The sequence below is a fragment of the Orcinus orca genome, chromosome 16 (genome assembly GCF_937001465.1).
Source record: "Orcinus orca chromosome 16, mOrcOrc1.1, whole genome shotgun sequence".
NCBI classification, from domain to species: domain Eukaryota; kingdom Metazoa; phylum Chordata; class Mammalia; order Artiodactyla; family Delphinidae; genus Orcinus; species Orcinus orca.
Window position 1 is genome coordinate 36,890,344 of NC_064574.1, and position 24,275 is coordinate 36,914,618.

Below are 24,275 nucleotides of genomic sequence, written 5' to 3' on the forward strand. Positions count from 1 at the left end.
GAATGCAAGTAGTAGGAGGTGATCCCAGGAGTTATGAAGGGGAAAACGCCAATACAGTAAGTCCCCTACATACGAATGAGTTCCGTTCCGAGATCGTGTTCATAAGTCCAATTTGTTTGTAAGTCCAACAAAGTTAGCCTAGGTACCCAACTAACACAATCGGCTATATAGTACTGTACTGTAATAGGTTTATAATACTTTTTACACAAATAATACATAAAAACAAACAAAAAATAAACATTTTTAATCTTACAGTACAGTACCTTGAAATGTACAATAGTACAGTACAACAGCTGGCACACAGGGGCTGATCAAGTGAACAGGCAAGAAGAGTTACTGACTGGAGGAGGGAGAGGAGGTGGGAGATGGTAGAGCTGAAGGATCGTCAGCAATAGGAGATGGAGGGCAATCTGCAATTTCACTCACGCCTGATGTGGATGACACGGGTTCTGGTTCCTTGCTGGATTCAATTCTACCTACCGTCTTGAAAAAAAAACGATCCAGTGATGTCTGGGTAGTAGCTCTTTTTTCTCATCTTAGATGATGCGGTAGCACTGGATTGCATTCTGAGCGGCTGCTGCAACTTTGATGTACCATTCTATATTCGGGTCCTGTGTCTCAAAAACTAACAGTGCCTCCTCAGATTAAGAAAATCCCCTTGCCATTTCCTGCATCATGAAACTCTTCAGTTCTTCAGTTACTTCTTCCTCTTGTCTCTCTTTGTCCTTTCTCTGGGCCTCCAATTCCATAAGGTCTTCATTAGTAAGCCCCTCATGTTGCACAGCAAGAAGTTCAATGAAGTTGTCCTCTTGCAGATCTAGCTCCAGCTTCTCACCGAGGGTCACTAAGTTGCTGAAAACCTCTTTGGACTCCTCATCCACATTCTCAAATCCATGAAAATCGTGAACAAACTGTGGGCAAAGGCTCTTCCAAACCCCATTCATGGTGACGGCTGTAACCTCACGCCAAGCAAAGTTAATGTTTTTTATGGCCTTGTAGATGTTAAAGTCCTTCCAAAATTGTTGCAAGGTTGTTCCTGATTCATCACTCGCCTTAACTGCCTGACAAAAAGTGTGACATACATATTTCTTGAAAATCACAATAACTCCCTGGTCCATGGGTTGGATGAGCGACATAGAATTTGGTGGCAGATGCACTACTTTGATGTTGGGGTGAAAGTTGTCCATGAATGGGGGGCAGCCTGGAGCACTGTTGAGAAGCAAAAGAATGTTGAATGGCACATCTTGCTCCAAGCAAGATTTCTCTACCTCCGGGATAAAGTGGTGGAAAAATCAGTCCTGGAAAATGGCGTGTGTAACCCAGGATTTGGGGTTACTCTTCCACACAACAGGAAGGGAGCCCTGGGCTATGTTTTTAAGGGCTCTTGGGTTCTCTGAATGATAAACTAAGACAGGCTTCAGCTTCATGTTGCCGAAAGCATTGCCACCAAACAACAGAGTTAGCCAGTCTTTTGCTGCTTTATAGCCTGGCATCAACTTTTCTTTCTTATTGATGTAACTTTGGTCTGGCGTCCTTCTCCAGTACAGTACTGTCTCATCCACATTAAAAATCTGCTAGGGGAAATATGCTCCTTCATCAATAATTTCTCAAAGTGTTTTAGGAAATTCCCAGGCAGCTACCATATCTGCACTTGCTGCCTCGCCACCTGCCTTTACGTTGTGAAGGTTGGCTCTAGCCTTGAACCAATGAAACCAGACATGGCTGGCATTAAACGATGCGCCCTCTGATTCTTCACTGTGTTTCTTCTTCAAGTCTTCATAAAGGCTTTTGGCTTTCTCTTGAAACAGCACTAAGCTGAGCAGGACTCGACACTGATGTGATCCTGCATCCGCACGCTGAGAAGTTTCTCCATCTCCTCTGCCACTTTTCCACACTTCTTCAGTATTACTGGCAACATCATCAACACAGCAGACTTCGCATGTTCCATGATCTTGTCCTCGTTCTTCAGAATCATGCCAATGGTTAAACAATTCATGTTATAAGAACTAGCGGTGTCTACCATCTTATTTTGCCTCGCTTCACTCTCTCAATTATTTTCACTTTTGTTTCCATCGTTATCCCTTGGCACTTCTTAGCAGTACCAGCTATATCACTGCTGCTTTTACACTTGCTTCTGGACATCCTGGGCTTGTAATAAAGATAATGTACAGTACAGTACACAAAAGCACAACCACTTGTAGAGGATGTATGCATGTGACAATGTACACCAGACATGTGAACTAACTTATGTGACTGGACATATGGATGCACGTTCAAGTTTGAAAGTTCACAACTTGAAGGTTCATATGTAGGGGACTCACCGAATACATAAAAGGAACAACCTAACTCCCTGTGCAAAGCAGCTTTTCGGACAATAAGATAAACACATACAAATCAGTATAAATGTATAATGTTTGAGAAAATCCAAAATCTGCAGGGCTGTGTGTGTGAAAGAGAAATCTGCTCAGCCCTCAAAAGGATTCAAGGCAAGAACATTCTACTCTGATTGTGAAGAGTGGATTGAGGGAACTTAGTGGATAGGATGGGGAGGACACACAGGGCAGGGGTGGGGGAAGCCAGTGAGGGGCTGCCATGACACTAGGTGTAAGTTCCAGCAATCACTCTCTGGAAAAGTCAAGAAGGAGCTCTGGTCACCCCTGGAATGACTGAGGTCAGGGATGGTGAATATACCACATCATACCACCCTCGCCTCCTTGCCCAAAGCAGAAAGTGCTAATAGATGAATACACTATTTTGTGTAAGATCCTGATGATAACGAGAGTGTTGGGTACATAGAAGGTGTTTGAAAAAGATTCGTTGATTGGACCTCCAGCTCCTTCTTAACACAGAGTCCCAGGAAGTCTCTTCCACTCTACCAGGATGTACATGGAATGACATTTACATGCCCACTCCAAGGATCCAGATTTGCTCTAAAATGATGGTTGCTGGCTACATGTGGCTATTTAATTAAATCAATAGACATTAAAAGTTAAAGTAAAAAATTCCATTCCTCACTCCTATTAGTCACATGTTAGGTATTTAAGAGTCACCACGTTGGACAAGATATAGAATATTTATAGAACATATAGAATATTTCCACCATCGCAGAATGTTCTATCGGGTGGCACTGTTCTAGTTGAATTCATTGCTCCCACGTGGTCCATTCATTCATTTGTTTAGTGCACAGATTAATATCTAAGCAACCATTATATGCTAGGCACCATTTCAGGTGCTGTGGGAAGGTCCAGCAATAATCATAATGGATGGTATTTCTGTTGTCCTGGAGTTGATATTCTAGAGAAGGAGACGGATGATGAACAAGAAAATTAATAAATATACAGTATGTGGTCCAGTAGTAATAGGTGATATGAAGAAAAATAAAGCAGAACAAGGGGATTGAGAATAACAAGGTGCCATCTTGCATGGGATGGCCAAGGAAGGCCTTTCTGAGAGGTGTAACATGAGCAGAAACCTGGCTGAAGTGTGGGAGCAAGCCCTGTGACTGCGGGGGGCAGGGGTAGTCCAGGCAGAGGGCACAGCACACGCAGGATTCTGAGGCATACACAGGCTTGAGGAACAGCCTGGAGGCTCTCCTGGTGCAGAGAGGAGGCAGTTTGGAAAGACAGAGAGAGAAGTGGTGAGGGGGCAGATCATACAGACCATGGCAAGGATGCTGGCTATTGCTGAGGGAAGTGGGAGCCACTGGAGGTTGCTAAGCAGAGGACAGTGACATGAACTTGACTCTCTGGATGCTGGAGAAGAGGCTTTGGTGGCAAGGGTGGAAACAGGGTTGCCAGTTAGCTTACTGCAGTCAATATGGGCAGAGATGAGGGTGGGTGCTGTAGATGGGGTGAGAAATGGGATCCAAAGTAGAGTCTGAAGATGGAGCTGATCCAATTTTCTGATGGATTGAATATGAAGGAAAAGAATCAAAGATGACTCCCAGGATATTATCCTGAGGAGCAAGCCACTTAATAATATGAGGAGCATAGGGGCAGGAGCAGGCTTCTCAGCTGTGAATCAGCCTCCAAGATGGCTCCCAGTGATTCCTGCCTCCTGACATGATTGTGTAGTCTCCTCCCCCATTGTATCAGGTTGATCTGTGAGCAAAAGAATATGGCGGAAGTAATAGTAAGTGTCCTCTGAGGCCAAAAAAAAGACATTGTGGCTTCTCTGTCTTCTCTCTTGGATTGCTTGCTCTGGCTTTCTCCAGCTGCCATGTCGCGAGGACACCCCAAACCCTATAGAGAGGTCCTCCTGCCAAGAGCCAGCTAGAAACTGAAGCCTGCCACCAACAGCCATGTGCGCCATCTTGGAGGTGATCCTCTGGCCCCAGTCAAGCCTTCAGATGATTGCAGCCCTGCTGACCTCTTGACTGCAACCTCATGACAGACTCAAGGTCAGAATCACCTAGTTAAGTTAGCCATGGAAACCCACAGAAACTGTGTGAGGTAATAAATGTTCATTGTTGTTTTAAGCCATTAAATTTGGGGATGATTTGTTACACAGCAATAGATAACTAAAACATAGGGTGAAACCCAGAGTTCCATCATGGCCACATTAAGTTTGAGAGAGCTATTAAGCATCCAAGCAGATATGCCGCTTAGGTGACTTAGACATGACTCCAGTCCACGGGAAAGTTGACATTAAAGACATGAATCTGAGAGTCATCAGTATTTAGCTGGTGTTAAGAGCCATGGTGTTGAATGTGTAAGAGAAAATCCGAGGACTACAACATCTAGAGACTAAAAAGAGGAGAAGGAACTTGCAAAAAGGAGCAGAGAAGGAGTGGCCTGTGATGTAGGAAAGAAACTAAGGGACTAGGATGTCCTGGAGCCCAGGAAGGAAAGTATTTCAAGAAGGAAGGAGTGATGAACCACACCAAATGCCACGAAGAAGTGAAGTTGGATGCGGCATGTTGCTCGTTGCATCTGGCAACATGGTGGTCATCTGGCAGAAGGAAGGTGTCTGAACCTCTGGTCCCTTGCACAGCATGGACAGATGCCTCTTCAACAAGTCAGGGAGCAAGATCTGCACACAGCAGCCTCCTGAAAATTGCCATGGTACCATTCTCAGTTATGCACTGTCCATTGGCTCCCAGATCACACTGCTGGCCTCCTGCACTGCTGCACTCAGACAGTCTAGCATCAGCCAGCAGGGCCCCGGGTCCTGCTAAGCCAGGGCCCTGGCCTGATTGCAGAGCAGAGAGAACATATTTGAAGGACACATTGAGGGCTGAATATTGATTCTAATGACTTGAGTAAAATCATTTAGCCTCTCTCAACCTCAGTTTCGTCATCTGTAAAATGAGGGTCATCACACCTCCCTCGTGGGGTTTTTATGAGGTTTACCTGGGGGAATCCTAGAGCAGCCTGGTGTTTAAGAAAAGACTTTGGACTCAAAAACTTCTTCTGCCATTTACAAGTTGTACGACATTGGGCAAGTTATTTCAACTCCTGTGCTTCAGTTTTCTCACTGGTAAAATGAGAGCAATAAAAATAATACCTACCAAATGTTAATAATACCTATCTCCCAAATGATAATAACACCTATCTCCTTAGGTCACTGTGAACTCTAAAGAATTGAATACAAATCAAAGGGTTTGAACAGTGACTGTTCCATACAGTCTGCTAATTCATTCTGGGTAGTGTTATTATTATATAAAGTGCTTAGCACGGTAGCAGGCATATAAAAGAAAATAATAAATAGTAACTACAGTGGTAATAAGACTAGTGAGCATTTACTGAATATGTACAATGTATTGGTAGCATATATACTCCCATACATTAACCTTCTAAAACAATCAAAGTGTCCCTAATTATAATATATTCAGCACTGTATTATAATTAAAATGCTATATTTGACATCCAGCTGATTTTTGTCTAAGGCCCTGGATTTGTGCCATACACAAGGAAAACTGGCATGTGTATGTGCTGGGCTGGTGGGGAGACGAATGTCAGTGTAAATTAAATAATTCAATTCTTCCTTTAAATTAAGCCAGATTAGCCAAGCCCAGTCTAGTCACAAGGCCAGTGTGTGAGGGCAAGCGGGGTCTGTGACTTTTACTTTTGAAAGTGTGTCCTGGGAGCCGCCACATGCCATCATCTCCTGGTGTCCTCCTGGGAGGATCTCCTCCTGTAGTTTAAGTGAAACTGAATTCATTCCCCACAAGCATGTATAACTGGTCTCTGAAGAAATGTCAGAAATAAAAGGCTGTTTCCTGTAGGAATCACATCCGGACACTGCTCTTCCTTATCAGAGTCTACTCTTCACGGCTGGCATGATGCATCAAGAAAAGGATGCTGGGGCTTCCCTGCTGGCGCAGTGGTTGAGAGTCCGCCTGCCGATGCAGGGGACGCGGGTTCGTGCTCTGGTCTGGGAAGATCCCACATGCCATGGAGGGGCTGGGCCTGTGAGCCATGGCCGCTGAGCCTGCGCGTCCAGAGCCTGTGCTCCGCAACGGGAGAGGCCACAACAGTGAGATGTCTGCGTACCGCAAAAAAAAATAAAAAAAGAAAAGGATGCTTGTACCCGGCCTTACATTTAAGTCTTTAATCCATTTGGATTTTATTTTTGTGTATGGTGTTAGAGAATGTTCTAATTTCACTCTTTTACATGTAGCTGTCCAGTTTTCCCAGCACCACTTATTGAAGAGACTGTCTTTTCTCCATTGTCTATTCTTTTGCCTCCTTTGTCTTGTAAATCAACCATACTCCAATATAAAATAAAATAAAAATTAAATTAAAATATAATTAATTAAAAAAAAAAAGAAAAAGAAAGCAAAGGATGCTTGTCTGCACAAATGGGACAATTTCCAGTCAGACAGAATGCAGAGATGTTCAGTGCTAGCTAAACGTCTTTGAAACTAGGTTTTGGAGATAAAACGGTGCCATTGTCTTTCATGGCTGCTGGGAAGAGGTGCAGACTCTTAAAAAAGCAATGGGTGAGGAGCAAACACTATCACAGGAGACAGTTTTTGGAACCAGACTCAAGGGATACCAGTCAAAGGACAATGGACTTTTGGCTCCAGTGAGAGAATGCATGGTCCTCCTTCCAGACTCCATCCCCTCAAAGAGATGATGGTGGACAAACAGCAGGCTTTGGGAAGGAGAAATTCATAGGTGACTTTGTTCTGGCCACCATCTTGCAGAACCATGGCTCTCAGTTGGGTTTTGATGACCCAAGGGTTCCATGATGGTGACTATCGCTGGCCCACACGTTGGTGGCTGGCCTCATGATTTTTCACTCTAAGAGTCAAGCAGAAGGCAGTTAATCCCACTGTATTGATAAAGCTGAGGCTCTGGGAGGTGAAACTGTTCCCAAGCAATCCAAGGCCAACTGCCCCAAACCTCCAAGAAGATTACACAACCCGATTCTTCGGCTCCGGTCAGGCCTTCACCTCCAGTGGGAGGGTATCCATATCCCAGCTGCTGGACACACTGGCACCACAGGTCTGCTTTCTTGCCTGCCTTGGCATTTCTTCCACTAGTTGTCACCACCCTGGCCTACATAATCAAGGGTGGACATTCTCTCTGATAAAAAGTAGGGGTGTTTTACTGGGAGCAAAGTCGGGGCCCCTTCCATTAACCAACTGCTCTGTTAGAAGCTTGTCTCACAGGAGTAACTCACACTGATGTTAATAATGATACCTGACATTTGCTGAGTGCTTCCCATGTGCCAGGGACTGTTCCAAGCATTTCATGTACATGGCTACATTTAAATCCCAAGTTACACAGTGAGATAAAGTCCTGTAATTGTTCCATTTTACAGAAAAGGAAACTGAGGCACCGCGGGTTTAAGTAGTCATGCAAAGGTCTCGAAGCTCCTAAGAAGTCGAGCTGGGGTTCAAATCCAGACAGTGTCACTTTAGAACATGGGTACATGATACCTTCTCAGAGCTATCTTTCAATGATGAAAAGGTAGACAGGGTCAGGACAGAGGTGGGCACAGTGTAGAGTGACTGCTACGGAGCTAAAGCCTGATTAGGGTGTTTCACTGGGGGCCCAGATGTCTGAGCAGCCTGAGGCCAAATGCAAGAACTGGGCCAGAAAATGATGGATGATAATGCCTGGGGGAGGGGGGTGAAAAGAAAAATTAAGTGTGTGTGTGGGGGGGGGGTTGGCTTGGCTTATAGAAATCAGCTCAAAATATACAAAAAAAAGGAATAATCATCACAGCAAAATGAGTTGCTCATATATACATAATTCACTGCTTTCATTTTTACTTTGGCCAGAGCAGAATTTTGTGTTCAGCTGCAATGTCCAAACTTTCTTCTGTGTGTTTGTTCAAGAAAGAAAGCCCAAGCTTTCTTCTATAACAGGGACTCCTGGCCCTTTTCCATGGCTCTTAAACTGTTATAATTATTTAATTGTTCTACTCTAAATCATCTTTCCCATGATATCTTATAATTATAAATGGGTGAAACAAAAATGATGAATTTGTCCATACATACTGTTTTGTACCTATATACATGTTTGTGTCTGTAAGAGAGACTTGCAGAAGAGTGAAGCTTGAACTGGGCTACCTTTTCTACAACCTGATTTACAAATATATTCTAGAACAAAAGGAGTGCATTTGGAGTCCACGTGGGCAGGACTGTAGCATCTCAAGAGGGATGTAGGATTTTATAATCTAGTGAAACCACAATGTGGTGAAATTGGACCAGGGAAAGGTATAGATATTTAGTAAGCGAGTCCAATGTGCCTCCCGCCATCCGTGCCCCAAACCATTTCCAAAAGATCTATGCATATAGTTTACCTTCTAAGACCTTATTGTAAGGGCATAGGGAGCAGGGGTGGAAAGCCACAAGGCAGGAGAGAAAACAATAAAGAGACACCAGAAAGCCTTCCCCCACTCCTCTAAAGAGAACAGTCCTGTGATTTTGTGGAAAAGTATCAATAGTTTCATACAAGTGAGACCATGGCCTGCATACTTTTAAGGGTGATCTCCATATGGCAAGATGTAATAAGAGTAGAACAGATTTATTTGTAAATTATTACCCAGGCTGATATCACCAGACTGCCAAACTGCTTAGTTGATGTCACAGTACCACTAATTGTCATTGGAAATCAGATACATTCTCAGGAGGAATTCTCGCTACAGGAATCTTTAAAAATACTGAAAAGACATAGAAACAGTTTTAGTTTCCTTCCTCTAAAATGGTTAATAACATATATTCATTTTTTAGTTTCCCAATGCCTTTTAGAATTCAATATAAATTAAATCTTAAAGAAACGGGCTTTTTCATGTCTCTATTCAAACCCAATAAAAAAATAAGAAGGACCAAAAAAAAAAAAAAAAAAGCAGTATTATATGGGAATAAATAATCCTCAGTTAACAACTCAGCCAGATTCCCCTTCCACAATGAGCACATCTCCAAGGATAGGACCAGTCACAGGCTTGTGATGTATCAAAATTATAAATAATTATAGCAATGAATTCATTTAATCAACCAATTTCATCAGTGGTGTGCTGGGGTGGACAGGGCATAAAACTCCACACAGCTATCAATTACTCTGATTAAAGCTGGCTGTCAGCCAGAATTCCCCTGATCCATGTTAGTTAAATGCACATTAATCTGAATTTGGCAGTGTAATCAAGGACCTAACTGAACTGTGAAATTGAATTCTGCAGTAGAACATCATTTGACCATTTTATGCCAAGGCTAGAAAAAAAGGCTTGGTGGGGGGAGGGAGAGAGAAAGAAAAGAAGGAAAAAAACCCTGCGGCAGCATCTATTTGTCACTGTGGCCTTCCATGCTGGTGACAGGGAGGCTGCGGCTGGATTGTGCTGGATGTGTGTGTGTGCACGGGCAGGCGTGTGGTAAGTCTGCGTCCACAGAATGGGGACTGCAGAAGTTTCCATGGAGGATGGTGTCTCTCTATCCACTCCTTGTAGTTATAGGGGATGGGAAGGCAGCTGGTTCAAGTGCCTGAGTGTGATGCTCCAATACACCTTTCAAAACACAATGAAGCAGACACTGCTCATCCCCCAAATGAAGAAAAGCCAGACTGCAGGCTGCTTGTTCTCCACAAATCAAAGGCAGGATAAAAGTGAATCATAAGGCTCTGAGCAAGAAAAGGACATCTTAAATTGTCCTTACTTGACCCAGAGGGAAAGGTAACAGGACCAGGCTTGGCTTGGGGAAAGAAAAACGTCTGCTTGTAAGGATTCGGGAGAGAATCAGTACCTAGCTTTCTCTGTAGGGACATTTTAGAGATTGATAATCAGGGGAAGGGGATTCATTAAACCCTGTGACCTGCATCCCTCCTGTTATGCTCTGCAATCCCACAGCAGGGACGCCACTGATGGCGGCCAGTCCCCACCTGCCTGGCCTGTGGCGGATGGGCTCCTGTGTCTCCATCCATGACTTTCCAGCCTCCACTTCTTTCGCTGAAGTGACTGCTGACACAAGAGCTCCGATTACAGGATGGGAGGGAGTTGTTCCACCTCCAATGGCATCTTAATAAACAATAGCTACTGTCCCTGCTTGAGGCAAAACCATGCTCATTTTCCTCCGAATTACTTATGTTCATTTACAAAATGGAGTGGCCCTGTTTCAGAGCCTATTATATTGGCCGGATGACAAAGAGACACAGCACACACTTTGAGCTGGCACTCAATTTCGGTGAAAGAGGCACACATATCACAGCAGGCAGCAGCAGTCAAGAGCAGGGCCCAGTAGAACCTCAGGGATCAAGGTGTCTCCTTAAGGTGCTGGTGCAAGGAACTTGGGAAGGAGGTTCAGTTCTGGATGATCAGACACTTGCTGGGTTTCCAAACTGCATGTAGCAGAAAGCCATTCACCATATTTAGCATTTTTGCAGGAAAATCTCCCACACCGTGAGGCTGGATTCCTATTTAGGCATGTAGGAATTTACACCTTATGACATGAAGTTTGAAGAGTCGTGTACTTCCCTGCCTTACATAACGGATGGCAAACGCACACGGAGAGCTCTGACAAGTGGCTCATGACTCCTACAAAGAGGCAAACCCTAGTTATTTGAAGAAATGAATCAATCTCCCATCAGCAGGCTCAAGGGGACAGGGTATTTCGGGCTCTTCCTCCACCTCCGAATCAGTATATCCAATTAACCCCCCACCATTGCTACTCCAAACTAAGGATGCATCCTCTATTCAAGAGCAGATTACTCTGCACCGAGCTGATCTCCCTGTGCTATGCAGCTGCTTCCCACTAGCTATCTATTTTATGTTTGGTAGTATATATATGTCCATGCTGCTTTGTGACCACCTAGAGAGGTGGGACAGGGAGGGGGGGAGGGAGGGAAACGCAAGAGGGAAGAGATATGGGAACATATGTATATGTATAACTGATTCCCTTTGTTATAAAGCAGAAACCAACACACCATTGTAAAGCAATTATACTCCAATAAAGATGTTAAAAAAAAAAAGGTAATATGGAATGGAGTGAAACAGGTGGGGGTATAGATAAAACATGACAGCCATCAGTTGGTAAATATTAAAGCTGGATGAGTTCATGGGTATACAAGGAACACTTACAGTATTTTGTATACTTTTGTATATGTTTAAAATTTGTGATAATTGTTTAAAAACAAGATGGCACTATAGAAAACGGTTTGGCAGTTTCTCAAATGTTAAACGTAGAGCTACCGTATGATCCAACAACTCTGCTACTACCTACACTGCATATCTAAAAGAACTGAAAGCAGGGATTTGAGCAAATATTTGTACACCAATGATCACAGCAGCATGATTCACAATACCTACAAGGTGGAAACAACCCAAGTGTCAATCAACTGCTGAATAACAAAATATGGTATATACACACAGTGGGATTCATTAAGCCAAAAAAGGAATGGCATTTTGTTACATGCTATAACATGGATGAACCTTGAAAACACTAGGTTTAGTGAAATAAGCCAGACATAGAAGCATAAATATTGTAGATTCCACTCACACGAGGTACCTAGAATAGGCAAATTCATAGAGACACAAAACAGAATAGAGGTTACTAAGGGCTGGTGGGAGGGAAAATGGGGTTGTTACTGTTTGATGGTTACAGAGTTTTTGTTGAGGATGATGAAAAAGTTTTGGTTATCGACAGTGATGATGGTTACACAACAATGTGACTGTATTTAATGCCACTGAACTGCACATTTATAAATGGTTAAAATAAATATGATTTATGTATATTTTATCACAATAAAAAAAAAAAAAGAGCAGATTACTCTGACCCGTGATCTGTCACCGCCTGCAGGGACATGGTGGGGGGAAGGGGGCTGCACCTTTAGGGATTAGTTCACTGCTGTAGAATATGGTTCAAATGTGTCAGGGCCTCTAAGAGCACTGGGACAGACAATGCCAGGTTAGATTCATTTTGTTTTTAATTTGGTAATGGGAAAACCCACTTATAATGACCAAAATACAATTTACTTTGAACCACAAGAAGGTTCATGGGAAGAGGAGTTCATTCATAGGCAAATGATGCCTCAAGTCTCCATGAGAAGGGACAGATGTTAGAGATGTTGCTCTGAATCACCTCTTTGATGTTTTATGAGCCTTAATGAACATCTTGCGGGAGCCCATGTGTAAAGGAAGAAAAATCTATAGGCGATACTATCCATTGTTATATTAAGCACTTTTCTCTCTCCCCCTACCCCCCTCTCAGATTTTGGACGCAGCCCATCAGATTTCAACAGCCTCATCATTTCACTGCCCATCAGGCCCTGAAGTGTCTCTGAAAAGTGTTCTTCTGGGATCCTTAGTAGATTAGGAGCTACAGTTTTGTTCCTGGAGCCTTGGTTGAATCTGGGTGTGACAAGTACCACAAAGAATGGTGAGACATTAAACTATTGATTCAGGAAGGCTGAGCACACTGGTTCAATTGCTTTTTCCTTCTAGGGAAAACAAAGTGAAGCTGAGCAGTGAAAAAATCATTGCACTGGTGACCCCAGAAGGAAAGTCTAGGGAACCATGCCACTGTTTTTCTTGCATCCTCTCTCTTCACTCAGAACCCCTTAATATGCTGGCAATTTGGGATGACCTGGGCCCAGCTTTGGTCACTTTGCTGCTCTGTGCAGTGGAGATGAAGAGGGTAAGGTAGAGGGATTGGTTGGCAGGAACCATCACAACTATGCATCTATAGAGATGATGGCTCTTCCCTTAATGCTGCTAAATTTCTGTTCTCTCTTAGCAGCTGTCTTCCATAAGAAGTCTGAGAATGTCATTTCCATTCTGGAGAGTAGAGAAAGCACTGGGGTGGCAGGATTGGGGTCCTCAGGCCAGTTCAGTCACTAAGGCTCTGCATGACCTTGAGGAAGTCACACGGCTACTCTGGCCTTCCGTGACCCATATCTCTAAAGAGACGACAGTAGTAATTATGAGCGGCCGTGAGGACAGAGTCAGATAGAACCTGTCCCCATATTTTGAAAATATGTAAAAGATTATACCGACAGGATGTTCCTGTGACCAGCGAGAGCAGATATGGTGACATGTTTTCCAACCAGAAATATTCCTGAGACTAAGGGCTGACACTGAGGGCTTGCCATGTGCTAACTCCTTTACACTTATTAACCTTTTTTTATCCTCAGGACAAGTTCGAAGTAGGTATTGAGACACCCTATTTACAGATGAATGAACTGAGGCACAGACAAGATCACACAGATAGAAAGTGCTGGAATCTTGGGGATCTGATTCTAGAACTTGTGCTCTTCAATGCCTTCTGTGAGAAGGTGAGAAAATCTGGTCTGTTTTTTATAAAATCAAATAAGACCATCACTCAAGGTACAGTGAGTGCATAGGAGAGATTTGGGGATCGCTACTCTTAATGCTTCCTTTGCAGCCCATGGTCCCAGCTTTACCCACAAATCACAGTCTGCTGATGCTAAGGAGCTTCTTAGAGGATTCCAGCCTACCAAGCACAGAGAATAAAGTGCATTCCCATGCACCTCAAATCCACCTGTGAATCAGTACCCATTCTTTGTCAGCAAGGTGAGGGCTGCCTGTGGTGTGTGCATCTGGGCCCCAAGGCCTCATATCCATCTCTCTGCTCCTTGGTTTTCTTGGTGGAAATGGGAATGTTCTGGAATAGGTAGGCTTTAGAGTGAGACGGACCTAATTTTGGATCCTGGCTCAGCTGTTTGTCTTCATATCCTCGGGACGTCCGGAAAGATATAGTCTCTTTGAGTCTCAGCTTCTTCACTGTAAAAGGGAGATGATCTTGAATTCTTCCAGAGTTGTTGCGAGGACAAAATTGGGTCATGCTTGTAAAATGCCTAGCACAGTGCCTGGCACACAGTAACCTCCAGAGTCACATCACAGCTGTCATCCATCTACAGACTATACACACAGACTGATGTATACAGAGGATGCATATTAATAATTAGGCTACTGTAATTATCAACTTATTTAACCTCACTCAACATCATAAGGCAGGGGCAGTCTTTATTCCCATTTCATAAAGAAGTAAGGGCACAGTTAAGCAGTTTATTCACCCAACTGTAAGTGGCAATATCAAGACTCAAACCCAGGGAGTTTATCTGCAGAACCTATAGCCTTGACTGCCAGAAAGCATTTGGGAAATGACAGCTAGAGAACAGTGCTTCTCAGCTGGAGTTGCTTCTGCTCCCCCTGCCCCATATGACATTGGGCGGTGTCTAGAGATATTCTGTTTGTTACAAGTGAGGGAGGGGTGCTACTGGCATTTGGTGAGTAGAGGTCAGGGATGCTGTTAAATATCCTACAGTGCACGGGATGCCCCACAACAATTACCAGGCCCAAAATGTCAATAGTGTCAAGGTTGAGAAATCCAGCTCTAGAATGGAACAGGATGACACAAACCAAGGGGACTTTATTGCTGCAGGTGTTAGAAGGGGCTTGTAAGGAGCCAGGTTAAGGCGTGGCACCGCAGAAGCTATTCCTGTGCCATTGGGGATGTAGCCAATGTCCGGCTGAAGGGGTTGAGCCCAGAAAGCTGGGTCCCAGCTCTGCTCTGAGCAGACTGACTGGGCTGTTTCCTGAGCCTCTCAAAGCTCCGGTGTCCTCATCTGTTCAAAGGGGGCAAGAATTTACAGGACTGTGAGGCTCAACAAGGCAACACACGGGTCTGGCAACCAGCCAGTGTTTAGTGAACTGGCAGATCTGGGATGACGCTGGGGGCTTCTTGGCAGCTGGAGCCAGAGCAAGGGATGGATGTGCCGGGCCAGCACCAGACACCCAAGCCAACAGCCGCCTCATCCCTGGAAAGCATTGGCATGAGCAAAAGCAAATGCACTGGAACAGGGTCTCCAGCCAGTTTCCCTCCCTGTAAGGCAGCCTTGTCTGCAGAGAAGAGTGGAAGCAGTCTCTCTCCATATCCGTTTTGGTAGTTCTGTGATCTGAATGGTGCTATATGGATATGGTTTGGGCTTTATCTTGCCCCCAAGGTTTCATCTGCTCAGCCCCAGCAAAAAAACATTTAAAAGTAGAGATGGATGCCAATATCTACAGATTTCATAACATCCTTTATTCCTGTCACACTAATGGGAAAGGTAGGTAGATAACATTGGAGGAGTTTTTTACTGTGGCTTAACATTTGTAAATTTTTTTTAATTTAAGCCAAAATGTAAAGCTGGTGTCACACACACACACACATACACATACACACACACACACACACACACACACCTCCTCATTTTTGCTCTATCTGGAAACTTACTCAAGTTTCATGCTTTCTCTTATTATTGGAGATGTGAACATTACCCACCAGTTTGTAGAATTTTCCATGAGCCAAAGCCAAATTATTTGAGTCATGATTGCTATTTCTTCTCTCAGCAGGAAATCCAAATGTGATTGGTAGATTTTTAAGAGTCTAGTTCTAAGGACACAGGCACCTAAGTCTTTTTAGAGAGATGTTATATTTTTAATCAAGTAAATGTTTTAATTACTAACAGGCCTCCTACCTCCTACTCTCCCACAAGACCTGCTCAGGAATTTCTCACGGGTCTCCTATGAAACATGGAGCAGCAGCTTACTCCTTTGGAGTTCTGATTATAAGGACTGAAAAACACTTGGTAGGAACTGTTATATATATATATATTTTCTGAGCCACAATAGTAGCCAAATAGCCAAATATAAAGCAGATCTGCTTTGCCTTATAGTTGGAAGTCTGCAAGAAGAGGGAATCAGTGAAGAATTAAGCAATCTATCCCCTCCCTCCCTCATTCCTCCCATCCTCTTCCTATTCCTCCACTTAACCTAAAGTTTTGGTGGCCACTGGGACCTCTCATGGGTTTTATTGGCAAATGCAGTTGAACCCCTAAAACTACATATGCCAATATAATGGGAAAAATACTGAACTGGGAGAAACTGCAGACCTAGATTCTTGTTCTTCTTTTGCAACCAACCAACTGTGAAACCTTAAGTGTGACATATGACTTTCTGGACCTCACTTTCCCCTTCTGTGAAATGAGTAGGCAAGGGATGCTGGTGGTTATATTAAATCTCAAATGCCTCTAGGGATTAGGCTAATGGGAAAAATTAATGAAGTGGGCTGGGCAGAGCCTGTCCCTTGTAATGGGGCAGCTTTTACCTCTAGCCAATTCTATTTCCAATGCTATGTGAAAATGTGGGCCCAGGGATAACAGGTTGTCCCGTTTTTCATAAGAGAAATCTGAGACCCAAAAGCTGAGAATTCTAAGTGAAATATCTTGATTTTTCGGATGTTGAAAATGACTATTGGGTGACCAAACATGTCAATGGGCCAAATACAGCTCCATGACTGAAAGGTTAAAGCCTCTGGACACAATTTTCTCAACGACCATGACGTAAAACAGCTCCCAACAATAAGCATTCAAATATGCCATACACACAAAATCATATTGACCCTGAATAGCCAAAGCAATCCTGAGAAAAAAAGAACAAAACTGGAGGCATCTCATTTCCTGATTGCAAACTATATTACAAAGTTATAGTAATCAAAACAGTATAGTTTTGGCACAAAAACACACTTAGATCAGTGGAACAGAATAGAGAGCCCAGAAATAAACCACACATATATGGTCAATTAATTTTTGACAGAGGAGACAAGAATATACAATGGGGAAAGGATAGTCTCTTCAATAAATAGTTCTGGGAAAACTGAATAGCCATGTGTAAAAGAATGAAACTGGACCCCTATCTTAAACCATACACAAAAATCAACTCAAATGGATTAAAGACTTGAATATAAGACCTGAAACCATAAAGTTCCTAGAAGAAAACATAGGAGTAAGCTGTTTGACATTGCTCTTGGCAATGGTCTGTTTTTTAGACTTGGCATTAAAAGCAAAGGTAAAAAAAGCAAAAATAAACAAATAGGATTAAATTAAACTAAAAAAACTTCTGCTCAGCAAAGAAAACCACCAACAAAATGAAAAGGCAACTTACAGAACAGGAGAAAATACTTGCAAATCACATATTTGACAAGGAGTTAATATCCAAAGTATACTGGGAAATAATAGTGAGGAATTCAGTAGTAAAAAAAATGTCATATTATCTAATTTAAAAACGAGCAAAGGACCTGAATAGACATTTTTCTGAAGAAAACATACAAATGGCCAACAGGTAGATAAAAAGGTACTCAACATCACTAATCATCAGGAAAATGCAAACCAAAACCACAGTGAGATACCACCTCACACCTGTTAGGATAGCTATTATTAAATAGGTAAGAGATAACAAATTCTGGCAAAGATGTGGAGAAAAGAGAACCCTTGTACACTGTTGATGGGAATGTACACTGGTACAGCCACAATGGAAAACAGTAAGGAAGTTTCTCAAGAAGTTAAAAATAGAATTACTACATGATCTGGCAATCCCAATTCTGGGTATATATCCAAAGGAAACAAAATCATTATCTGAAAGAGATATCTGTACTCCCATGCCCATTGCAGCATTATTAGCATAGATATGGTATGGAAACAGCCTATGTGTCCATCAATGAATGAATGGATAAGAAAATGTGAATCAAAGAAAAATATATATATATATATACACAAAGGAATATTACTCAGCCTTAAAAGAGAATGAAATCCTGTCATTTGCAATAACATGGAAGAAGCTGAAGGGCTTCATGCTAAGTGAAATAAGCTAGATAGAGAATGACAAATACTATAAATGGCATCATTTGTATGTGGAATCTTAAAAAAACAAAGGAAGAAGTCAAACTCATAGAAACAGAGTAGAAAAGTGGTTGCCAGGGTCTAGGAGATGGGGAAAAGGAAGAAGTTGGTTAAAGGTTACAAACTTTCAGCTATAAGGTCTGAGGATCGAATGTATAACATGGTGACTATAGTTGATAACACTATATTGTAGAAATCTGCTGAGCAAGTAGAACCTAAATGTTCTCACACATAAACAAAAAAGGTAAACATGTGAGGTGATGAATGTCTTAACTCAGCGAGGGAAATCCTTTCACAATGTATATCAGTTCATCATCTTGTACACTTTAAATATCTTATAATTTTGTCAATTATACCTCAGTTAAGCTGAAAAAAATCACATTCTTTATCCCTAAAGTAACCACTGATATTCAAAAACCAGAGAATATAACTAGATTCAGCTACAGAATGTATTAATTTGCTTAGCTCACTCTAGAACTATTAAGAGGTTCCTTTGGTTGAGTGATGTGCACAGTAAATCGAATAAATGATCTCATGCATCATGACACATGCATATGGCTTCTTATAACTTTGTCTTTTGGTTAGTTAGACAGACTTATTTCCAACCATTCCCCCGGCAAGAACATAGGAAGAAAAGGCAGCCATGATACCCTGATCATGGGGATTCAAATAAATAACACAGTGAGATGGAAAACATTCTCAATATTTAAATTTTAACTGGCAGTACATATTTCACGTCTTTATTTCCTCAAGATTCATTTTTAAGTTTATATATTGGGAACTAAAGTGATAACTTTTTGCTTTTTCGAAAGTATGGCTTAGTATGACTAAGTATGGCTTAGTCACTCCCAGCATGTCCCTAAAAGACTTCAACATCTTAGATTGGGTTTATGAGAAATAATGAGCAAAGGAAAAATACTGGGTGTTGGCAATCAATCAAACAGATGATGCAGGCAGGCTTGCCTTCCAGGGTTTGCTATGCAGCCCATCAAGCAGTTGAAGGGACAGTATTTGGTGAAAGGTCCACGATCACGCTTCAAGAAGTCAAGTCTCCCTCAACTGGTCTGAGACCTCTGAAATCTAGAGCCCACTGCCAGACGTCCCATTTTCACTTTGCTGTACAGGGGAGGCAGCAAAAACATTTCTAATTTACTCCGGGAAAATAAACCCCTGGCACAGTTTCCAAGGTATTTTTGCAAAGTCAGTAACTCCTCCAACAGCCGTTCCCAAACTCTGGGATATCACGGACCAGCCACATTTCAAAGCAAATTTGCTGCAGCTAACATTAGAAAGAAAAATTATCAAGAGAGGAATTAAAATAAGACAAAAAAACAATAAAAAGCACACCAAAGAAGGCCCAGCAACCAGATTCCATCTATTATCCCAAAGTTTCATACGAAAAAAAAATGACATTTGAATACTAAACTAGTAGAAAGAACATACTCTCAAAATGCAGGACCATCTCTTGAGTTGAACACAATTAACTTTATTAAAAACTTACCACATTATCCTGACCTTTTTCCCCCTGTCCACAGTTCCACATAACCATTACTGGAATGCATGAACCACTGTTATTCTACCTAATGATCTACAACTGTATACTCCTTAACACAGGACTTAGTGCCATGTGAGCACATAACATTTAACATTAGTATATCAGAATATCTTTCAAATACATAATTTTTTTGGCTTTTAACCAGAAACCTTGTAGGAGCTCCTAAAATGCTTTGATTTTAATGAATAAATGTGCCTTGCCCTAAATTCTCTGCCCTTGGGGCTCGTGGGTGGAAATCAGGTAGAATTTTGATAGAGATTCTCAGTTATAGACAAATCAGCACTCTAGAATCTGTATAAGAAGGTCATGGGAGCACACCTTTGTGGAGACCCCACACACCAGAAGGAAGGAGGTGGTGGACGTTACCTTTGGAATGCACATTGTGGGCTCGGACAAGCGAGGGTAGGTGTAGGAGCTGTAGGAGTGTCCTTGAGGGTGGGTTTTAAATGCACTTGCTCCGAAGGGCATCATGGGTTCCTGGAGCCCGGAGCCTGACCGTGACCTCTGCCGCATGGTGGGCTGAGGGCTTGTCTGACTCACGTATGATGACTTTGGCCTCCTGTCATAGTCATCCAGGCTGGGTCCCCACTCACTTTCGCTGTACGCCAGGCTCTCCTTGGAGCACCCACTGGTCCCTGCAGTTCTAGAAGGCGTGAATTGGAATGGATAATCCAGAGGGGAGCTGCTTGAGGCTCGCTGGTACCCCCACTTGAGGTCACTGTACTCACTGGGTTTGCTCAGTGAGTCCAAGTGTGTGTGATAATCAACAGGAAACCTGGCTCTGTTGGATTGCAAAGGCTTCATCTCAGAGTAGTAGGCTTCCCCATGTTGCATTTTCATTACGTGCCCATTTTGCTTGGCCGAGTGGCTGCCTTTATAAAACGGGTCCAAATCATCTCCATAGAGACTCTTTTCTTTGTACTTTTCCGTCGCATAGTCAGCAGTGGTATCAGATTCGCTGGAATACTGTGAGAAGGTGAGGAATCCATTTTCTTCCCGATGGCCTTGACCATGGCTAGAGGCTCCCTGGTCTGGGGTGGGCGGGCTTTCCTTCCTTAGGGAGTTGGAGCGGGTCACAGAGATGTTGTCAAAATCCTCCAGAAGGCCATTGATGGAGGTTTCCTTGCAGGGTTTGTTTCCTCTAACGATTGTCTGGGAATAAGAAAGGGAACACTGTTTAAAGAAAACATTTAATGCTTTCAAATTGATGGAAGAATCCCACCCCGAATCCATCCAATTTAAACCACAGAGGAAAATAGGCCCCAGGAACAGTTCATTAAAAAAGATAAAAGAAAAAAAAGTCTGTTGGTTGATTTGACTGGTGAAATAAATCAAATATAAACAATAATCTCAAACTGCAAATTCTTCCTTACCTATCTCAATAGAGAGATCAAACATCAAAAAACCATTTAGAAGACTATATATAGGACATCATTGTCTTATTTGCCAGTTCATTGTTCCTCCACTTAATAATAAACCCTAGCTATCCAACAATAAACTGATGACTATAATTTTAAGTCTATGACTCTTTTGTTATAAAAGGTGTATTTATTTTTTATTTATATTTTACATTCGTCTTCCAGATTATTTGCAAAATCAAAAACCTTGGTACTCGAATAGTAACATACTCAGAAAGAGGTGCACATTTTTATACCTTTTTATGGAAGACACATAGTAATTGAAGTTATCAGATTTTATAGAAGAGGAAGAAACTTTCTGAGCTGTAAATAGGGAACCGCATGAAGATTACTTGCATGACTTAATTTGTGATCAAATGTGATGTTCTTATTAAGTATATAAATGTAATGCTTTCTTGGCCACATGTCTGCGTATCATCAGTATCATCACTGCTGAATTTTGGATAGCTTGGTAATGATGTGATTGTACCCGAATCTTAGTGACAAATTGCCAAGCCCAAATGTTCCCTTTAATGAGCCTAAATAACACTGGAATGAATAACACTGGAATGAATAACAGAAAGAAATCAGAAACTACTTACAAAACCAGTCAGCTGCACCTTGACAATAACAAGGTTTGCAATAAAATATGACGGGGGTGGGTGGATAAAAGAACAAAGTGTGATTGCAGACTTTGGGATTTCAAGAGAAAAACACCTTTGACAAAGTAGCAAGGAGTTCAAAGCTATCTCAGTTAGAACAATAGATTTCAAACTGGAAGAAAAAGTCAAAGTTGTCCTAGAGCATATGTTTTTACAGATCAGTGCTTCTCCAACTATCCGTAGTGAAAGACAGGTTTGGTCTTTCTTCCCCCCCAATCAGTCCTGGACTAAAGCCTTTGGTCTCCACCCTTTTCTTGTAAATAAACGTTTAAGTATGGAGTACTTTCAGATTAACAGAGAATCTGCAAAGAGAGTTTTCATATATCCCTCACCTAGTTCCCTGATTGTTAACATCTTGCATTACTATTAACTAAACTCCACAGTTTATGTAGATTTCATTAGTTTTTTTCCTAGTGTTCCAGGGTCCCATCCAGGATACCTCATTACCTTTATTTGTCATGTCTCCTTAGACCTGAGACAGTTTCTCAGACTTTCCTTGTTTTTGATGACCTTGACAATTTTACCGGTCAGGCATTCTGCAGAATGTCCCTCAATTGGGTGTGTCTGAAGTTTTTCTTATGGTTAAATTGGGGTTATTGGTTTGTGAGGAGGAAGATCACAGAGTAATATACCAATTTCATTACATCATATCCAGGGTACACATGGCTCATCACTGATGATGTTGCCCTTGATCACCTGGCCAAGGTAATGGTTGCCTGGTTTCCACACTGTAAAGTTACATTCCCCTCCCTTCCCTCCCGCTTTCCACATTTCACTCTTTGGAAGCAAGTCACTAAGTGCAGCCCATACTCAAGGGGTGTCAAGTCAATATCTACCTTTCTGAGAGGGTATATCTACATAAAGTACTTGGAATTCTTCTCCACAGGAGACTAGGCAAGTCTCCCTATTTATTTATTCAATCATTTATTTGAATCAGTAGGGATGGAATCATGGATATTTACTTGTTTTATACTCTGGGTTATAATTCAATACAGGCATACTTCATTTTATTGTGCTGCACTTTATTGCTCTTTAAAGATAATCTTTTGTCTTTTGCTTTTTTTTTTTTTTTTTAACAAATTGAAGGTCTGTGACAACCCTGCCTCAAGAAAATCTATTGGCACCGTTTTTTAACAGCATTTGCTCATTTCTTGCCTTTGTGTAATTCCTGGTAATTCTCAAAATATTTCAAACCCTCCACCAGTAAAAAAGTTTACAACTCGCTGAAGCCTCAGATGACGGCTAGCATTTTTCAGCAATAAAGTGTTTTAAAATTAAGGTATGTACATTTTTTTAGACATAATGCTACTGTACACTTAACAGACTACAGTATAGCATAAACATAATTTTATATGTACTGGGAAACCAACAAATGTGTGTGTGTCTCAATTTATTGGGGTATTTGCTTTACTGCAGTGATCTGAAGCTGAACTCTCAATGTATCAGGTTTGCCTGTACAGGTTTGCCTGTACTATGTTGTTTTTTTGCTCAAATTGTTCCAGCTTTGGTTATTAAGAGTTCTTTCAGATTGGTTGCTGTGTCCCTATGACAAGACTCCACTCTTTTATTTTTTGAGCATTTGCTTACTTTCTGGCACTATAAGGTGCTCCAGGCTCATCTTGTATTTTCACTGTCCTTGCCCTAAAATCGGCCATTTCTCCAAGGAGCCTTGGTTCCATTTACTGGAGAATGATATTAGAAACCAATATCTGGGTGCTGGGTATGCACATTGCTACTGGGGTGTCATTGTTTCCAAGCCTCTCTCAGTAAACAGAGCTATGAAATATGCATATGTAAAGTCACCCATGTACACACACATCTATAATTCTATAAATCCAGCTCTATCTATATTAAACTAAACCTGAATTCAGACGGATATCTCTGAATCTAATCTAGTACCACATGGTTCATTCTAGCTTTCTCCCTTACTTGTCTGTAATCCCCACTCTCCCAACAGCGAAAAACCTGGATTCCATCATCTGCTGTTCATTTACCTATTCAATCCCCATAGATATGCATAGCAGTTTCAGAATTATGAACCCACACCACTATGGGAAACAACTTTGCCAACTAGAGTATAGTGTTTATGTGCAGGGTTTTTTTTTTTTTTTTTACTTTAGTCTTACAGTTTCCATTCAAATCACTGTTTTTAAAAGTTACTTAGGTTGGTGTCTTTTTTCCTCACACCCCCTTCAAGGAGGTTATGTCATACACGTGTAATAATAGATTCTTTTGTCACACTCTGCATTCCATCTTGGGATGCTCTGATCTCCTGGTTGACATTCTTTTTTAATTGCATATATTAGTTCACTTTTGGTGCTGGAAAGTTCAATGGGAATTGACAAATGCAAAGCATCATGTATTCACCACTGGCAGTGCCATACAGACTAGTTCTACCCTCTCTCCTCAAATCTCCTGACCTTCCCCTAGTCAGACACTGCCCCTCCCCAAACCCTGTTTTTCATCCTTACAGTTTTGCCTTTTCCAGGATATCACGTGAACAGAGCCACACATTCTGAAGTGTGGTGAAGACTTTAACAGA

General features: G+C 42.0%; 1 protein-coding gene across 1 annotated transcript in view; it reads right to left on the reverse strand.

Moving 5' to 3' along the window:
* The window catches only part of PAK5 (p21 (RAC1) activated kinase 5), a 102,975-nt gene that overhangs the window by 30,117 nt on the left and 48,583 nt on the right, over positions 1 to 24,275 (reverse strand). Inside the window, exon 2 of the mRNA XM_004276465.2 lies at positions 20,041 to 20,826. Coding sequence (XP_004276513.1) covers positions 20,041 to 20,826 — 786 coding nt within the window. The remainder of the gene's footprint in view (positions 1 to 20,040; positions 20,827 to 24,275) is intronic.